Raw genomic sequence first — 7024 nt, 5'->3', positions numbered from 1 at the left:
TTTGTCAAAAATTCCTCATATGTATATCTGTCTCTCCAATCAAAGGAGAAAATAAAGCAGAAAAGCTACCTGATGTAATTTGTTTACCGATAACAATTGTGTTTAGTTGGCTCCTTTATCTGCCATTGCATTTCGCTTCTCATTCATTACCAAGTATCATTTGATATCAACGTATATTTGTTTAGAAAGCCTCAAATTTCTTACTCTTTGTTGTGAAATATTTGGTATTTGGTACCAGGTAACGGGTAAGGGCGTAATCTACATGTACAATCTGTAATTTCTTCGCAAGCAAATTGATTATCTAGCATGAGGGGAGTAACATGACGTTGCATACGGTTGGAATGAAAACGTTTATAATGTACATGTCTGTTGTCTCAAAATTGAAAATAAGTGTTGGTAAGCACATGTTTATTTTACTGCTATCATTTCACATTACCTAATTATGCAAAAAAATTATTAAATTGAAGGTCATTGGAGTTGATGTTGTGAAGTTTGTTATTGTCGTATTAATATTTTATGGCCTTCCCTTTGATCTTTAAGAGAAAAAACTCAATACATGATATTTTCCATTCATTTTGAAAATGAGAAAGAAAATAAGATCTTCTAAGATGAGCTTGAGCAAGGGACGATCGAAGCGGTTGTCAAGGGTGTGGAGAGTTGTTTGGAGAGTTCTACTGCTCCAAAAGTTAATTACACATCTTGTGGAGTACAACTATAACCTCTTCATTATTTGCTTCAATATTTTTTGAATTTGATTGAGATGGTAACAAAAGTTGTTTCTGTAATAGTGTTAGTTACTTGATGATGTATTAATTTTGATTATGTAACATAAAATAAATGATCAATACTTATAAGAATAGCACCAGAATTTGTTTTCCAAGAAGATTGTTTACTTTTAATATCCCTACAATTATATTTGATTGCCTCCTTATTATATGTTCAATAAGCCTTAAACGCCGATACTAAATTGTGAATGTCTTGAATTAATTGTTGAACCTTGAAAGAAAAATAATATCACACGTCACTTGTTTCATATTTGACATGGACTCTTTTATTTTATTGTGCAGGTTAAAAAAATATGATAATGCATATTGTGTTTTTGAAATTATGGTTATTTAAAAGTGTTTATTGCTACATTAGGTCTCGAACATATTTCCTAATCGAACACAATAAAATTGTATCAGAATTTAAAATTGTTGGACCCATGAGAACCATCTGAGTATGGGTTAACGAAACTTCCAAACAAGAAACCTTAAATATACTAATTCCTTCTATCTCATTTTATAATGACACCATTTTCTTTTTGTCAATCCCAAAAAGAATGACACAATTTCTTTATGGAAAGTATTTAAAGATACAATTCATTTTTTATCCTTGTTGGCCTCCACTTAATTTTAAGGATCTCTAATTCTTTTTTGAGGAGAGAGAATTTTGAAGGGCAATTTGATAAACATTTTAAAGTCTTTATTATTTCTTAATCTTCGTGCCCGATCGAATGTTATCACATAGGATGAAACGAAGGGACTACTAATTTTGTATCTGCTAGGCAAAATTATCACTCTTAATGATACCAATATAGTGTGTGTGTGTGTGTGTATATATATATATATATATATATATATATAGTAGAGTAGGAGAAAAGGGGTATATATTTATAATTATTTTGTTTTTATGGGGTATTTGGTTAGTTTCTCCAAAAATATAAGCGCAGTTACAAATTAATAACAAGTTTTTGTTAGGTTGACAACTAAAACAAGTGAAAATTAGAAAACTAGTCACAATCCCTAATTTAATTAGTAAAAATATCTACTCTTTAAAATAATTATTGTAAATGTCAAAATATCAATATTTTAGAAAGTGATTTGTATTCAAATTTATTTCACAAAACAGTCCAACTTTGAATCAAATTCTACATCCATTACCAATTTACACTTCTTCATATGTTTTTAAATACCATTAAATTTATTTTTTATCTTTCAATTTTCAATTTTTTTTTCATCAACTTTTCAATTTTCACCATCCCCATCATTCACTTTTCTCTTCTTTTTTTTTCTTTTATCAAAATCTCACCATTATTTTCTCTCATTGTTGAAAAAGAGCTAATTATTCAAGTTCGTAACAATTTGTTCAGATCTATCAATTAATCAAAAAATCTCGCAATTGATAAAGTTATTTTTGAATTCATCATTTATTTTGCGAGATTTTGTTTTCAAAATTACACATTATGTTGAGTTTTGAATTGTATGTATTGATGATTTTTCGTCATTTTTTTAAACTTTTATGTGAATTTGTGTACATACTCATAAAATATTTATGTATTTCAAATTTGTAGTATCTAAAGTAATTTTTGTCCATCTTTTTTTATTATTTGTTATATTTTAAATTTAGTAGAATCTACGTTAGCATTTAAGTATTGAGTTGTTTCACCAAAGTATTTGAAAGTATTTTGAATGTTTTGTAGTTTGTAGTCAAATTTATTTTTACAAAGTGATAATCTAAATACAAACATGTATTTTGATTATTTAAAATTGTGAATGAATAAAGTTGGTATAAACATATAATGAGCAAAATAAAATACAAAACTATTTGACTAATGCAATTAGGATAAATACATATATAAACTGTATTTTGGCTATTTATAGTTGAGAATAAATACGAAATCAAAATATAAATACAAAACTTCATGGTATAATTACGATGAATACGAAATCAAATCTAAATACAAACTTTATGGTATACATTAGGACGAGTACAATATTAAATCTAAACACAAACTATTTGGTATACAAAGTGATATTGGAAATAAGCAAAATAAAATACATATGTAAGATGTATTAATACCTCTACCATAAATACATGAGTATTGTATTTTAAATATTGAAAAAATTCTTAAAAGAAGATAAATAACTTCATAAAATTTCAGAAATTTTTAAAGATATACTATAATTTCATAAAGTGAAAATGATGCCTTAATAGAATAAACCGCTTCAAATATGATGATGTATGATAAATAAACGTGTTTAGAAACAGAAATAAATTAAAAAATTGAATATTGAATTTTTAGATTAATGGTGATAGGCGTGTTTTTTAGAACATTGTGAAAGAAGACGAAAGAGATGAAAGTTGTTGTATTTTGATAAATTGTCAATTAATTCTTTTTTTTTGAATTTTTGTAACTGATAAGACTTTTAAACAATTGTTTCTTTCTAATATTTTCCTCTCTCCTTAATTTCTCCTTTCTGTTTTTAACAATTGTTTCTTTTTTGACATTTTTACTAAATATTGAAAGTATTGACAATGAGTCCTATTAAATGTCAAAATATTGACATTTTGAAAATTTTCCCTTGACACAAAATTTTGAGTAGCAGTCCAAACATAACCTCATAATCAATTTTTTAAAATGGCATAAACTTAATATATCCAAACGCATGTATAAGCAGGCACTGAATAGCTAGAATTACTTATACCACTAGAGATGATGGTGATTTTAAGTTTCAAAGAAACGAAGTTCTACCATAAATTCACGCTGCATGGGAGAGTACCAAGCAACAGCCTTGGCAGACCAGAGAACCTGTAAAGCATGTTCAATGGCAAATACAGGATTCTTCACACTTAAATACCAATCCTTCTTCAAATCAATTTCTATCTCCGAATCAACTCTAAAGCTGAAAGGTCCTATCATCTGCATCAATGAACCGCAAATCAAAATCAGGTGATATACATACAAAAGAGGAAATTAAACAAAACGACTTCTAAATTGTCATTTAGCATGTGAATCATTTGCATGTTAATACACGCATACAGACACAAATACCAGATATAAAGTTGCGTGAGCAAATTTTGAAGTTCATTTACATAATGGTGGTATTCCAGTCAGTTTGCGCACACCTCTATTGTTTCATTGGATAGCTGCTACCTCCCTCAAGTACAAGTTCCGTGTAATCACCTGCCTATGCTCATATTTGAACACTGGTTTCCCATGATTTCCATTCCACTTTTTTTACCTCTAAGCCACAACCTTGAGTGTTGTTTAGAATGTATATAACAAAAATTTATGTTTGGAATCCCTGTGATTGTGTAATTAGGAGTGGGAAGAGTGGTTGTAGTATCTCCAGAGACCACTCTAGTGATCTGGTTCAACCTGTGTCCATTTGGAGATTCTTCAGACATCAGCATATGATTTTGCGTGATGGTTAGAGAGGTGGAATATGAGGTTAGATGAACAGAGGAAGCCGCAGATTTTTACCAGACTTATCATTCTTACCCTTGTTTTATCTATCCTCCAGGATGAATATGGCATATTTCCTATCCCCTAGTTAACTTTCAATCCTTACAAACGGCAGAAGCTTATCAGACAGAACACTGAAGGAAATAATAGTAAATGTAGCACAGTAAGGTGAGAACGTTGTGTCTTCAATTTTCTACACTAGAAAGTCACAATTTTTACTGATGTGTTAATATCACACAAAAATTCCATACAAAACAAACACATTGAACAACTCACTATGAGGTGATCAGAATTCACACCTACAGATGTCTCAAGATCTCAAGAGGTTATATATTAGGAATCACATTAAGCACAAGGCCATAGTATTTCTGCTATCCATTAGTACTTTGTAAATATTTTTTTTGATTAAACACTCTCTAAGGCAGCAATTAATGCAAATAATTCTACGTTATAAGCTACTACACCTTTCCACGTAGGGATAGCCAATTAAAATATTAGATCTATTTGACTCCCTCTACCCTAAGAGATTTTCTAACTTGTCATTCTTAACATGCTTGGGAAGTTCCCTTTCACCAAAATGCTTTGAATATCATGATACTTCAAAGCTAACATAACCTTTAACTCTACTTTTGGACTCACTTCTAGTTAGATACTATATAATATATGCTCTGCTGTACAAAATATTGGATGTTGTCAGTAGAGTCATATGTTGTGCAAGTGTTTTCTACCTTTTGGTATAATTCTTGTATACGGGCTTTTTTGTTATCCCCAAATTAATAAAAAAAGAATTGTTTTATCACGAAAATATATATGCCCTGTTCTTACTTTTTTGAAAATAAATTATATAATATGTATGTTGTCTATAAGCAAATTCAACCGAACTAAAGTAATAAAAGCAGTACCAAGGGAGGAATTCATCAAAACATAAAATTAGCGGGCCATGTTATGTTTGAACAGGAGATACCTGCTGCTGAAAAGAAAGTGAAGCACGCGGACAAATTGCTTGTAGTGCCTCAACATTTGGTACTTGAGAATTGTAAAGACTGTATGCTACAGAAGTTAGTCCAGAAAGAAGTTTTGACCCTGAAGGAAAGTCGAAGCTTGTATGGACACGAGTAAGATCCAGGAACAGCCTTTGGAAATTTCCGTGCTGTGCAGTGAGGGAAGCAGATGCAAATGAATCCACTGAAACAGCAGAATTTGAAACTTGGGCTCGAAGGTCAAAATCTTTCAGACCCCGTAAACTGCATGATTGTTGCCTTTTCGTTGAACTTTCTCCGAGATATGCAGAAAAAACAGCACCTACACTGATGAACTACGTAAGCTACCACAGGAATGGGAGAAGGATGAGATTATTTAGCTCTCATCCTTCTACAAGGCAGCATTGAGTTGTATACATATTGACAATATGCAAATTGGTTAAATGAAGCAAATAAGGTCAGAAGTAATTTCTAAGTAGTGTCCAATCAAGTGGCATTATGCACAGTTCACACATAGCTCACTTTCTACATCTTATCACAAATTAGAATCAATTTTGACATTCAACATTATCACAAAACATAAAAAAGGTAAGAGAAAAGACGTGCAGTAAAAAGGAGGTTTAGTCATAGGGGTTAAAAGATAACTCAGTAACTATTCCATTATCTAATGAAGACAATAGATGATAGATTTTTTTTTTGGACAAGGTAAATAATTAGTTAATTTTTTTTGAGAATTAGAAGGTAAATAATTTTATTAACAGATAGTTCTTTATTAACAAATAGAGAAACCCCGTTTACAAGACATACCAAAAGAAGAGAACTTACATCCAAATATGCTTCTCAACAGAAGTGATCCAATCCTCTATACATATAGGAACCTTGTAAGTACACAAAAAAGAAACTAGACAGAAAACACTACTTTGCAACTTTACAAAATCTTCTTCCACCCCTTCAAATGTCGTCTTATTTCTTTCTTTTTAAATAACCCACATGATTGCTAAGGTGGCGGCATTACATGCCCTTGGGCTTTTCTTACCCCTCCTACGAGTCCAACTTTGCAAAGCCTCCTTCACTATACCAGCATCACCCATAGCATCCAAAACAAATTGAGGGTCACCCTCCATAATTGATTAGCCCCCTTATAGTGCAATAAAAAATGATCAACATTCTTGCTTGCACTCTTAGACATATTAGCAACTGACATAAGTGATCCACTCGTCCTCAAACTTTTATTGTTAATATTAGTATCGCTCCCCTCGCTGGCAACAAAACAAACATACCTTCCTTGGTGCTCCGTGGATCCAAATAGGGTTATGGGGGAAAGTACATTCCTCTTTCACTAGTAGCTTCATAAAATAAGAACTAACAGTAAAAAAACCATCACCACTTTTCCTCCAACTCCATATATCCAATAAGTTGTTAAGAGTTTCTAGCCCATGTAAAAGCTCAATCAAATTGTGAAATCCTCCCATCTCCCAATCCTGAAGATTCCTTCTGAATTTTAAGTCCCAGTGGATAACACCCTTTGAGTTTGTAGCACTGTCATCCCTCTTTGTCAGGAAACACGGTAGATATTTGGAAACAATTCCTTTAACTCATTCTCCCCACAGCACTTATGTTGCCAAAAACCAATCCTCCTACCATTTCCAACCTAAACGAAAAAATGTCCACAAGTCTTTGCCATCCCTTAATAATACTCCTCCACAACTCACACCCAAACGGAGTTATAATGTTTCTGATCCTCCAGCATCCCTTCCGTTTCTCCTTACTTTTCCACAACCACCCCTCCGAAAAACATTCTCCCCCCCCCCCCCCC

At 31.8% G+C, this 7024-nt stretch overlaps 1 protein-coding gene across 1 annotated transcript in view; it reads right to left on the bottom strand.

The window, feature by feature from the left end:
* Positions 1–3302: 3302 nt before the first annotated feature.
* The window catches only part of LOC107008105 (protein TRIGALACTOSYLDIACYLGLYCEROL 4, chloroplastic), a 16242-nt gene continuing 12520 nt past the window's right edge, over positions 3303–7024 (bottom strand). The window contains exons 4-5 of the mRNA XM_015207017.2: positions 5193–5530; positions 3303–3682 (exon numbers count right to left, since the gene is read on the bottom strand). Coding sequence (XP_015062503.1) covers positions 3488–3682; positions 5193–5530 — 533 coding nt within the window. The 3' untranslated portion in view covers positions 3303–3487. The remainder of the gene's footprint in view (positions 3683–5192; positions 5531–7024) is intronic.

The sequence above is a fragment of the Solanum pennellii genome, chromosome 1 (genome assembly GCF_001406875.1).
Source record: "Solanum pennellii chromosome 1, SPENNV200".
Lineage (NCBI taxonomy): Eukaryota > Viridiplantae > Streptophyta > Magnoliopsida > Solanales > Solanaceae > Solanum > Solanum pennellii.
The sequence above is the reverse complement of the archived record's forward strand: the minus strand, read 5'-3'. Positions and strand labels throughout refer to the sequence as shown.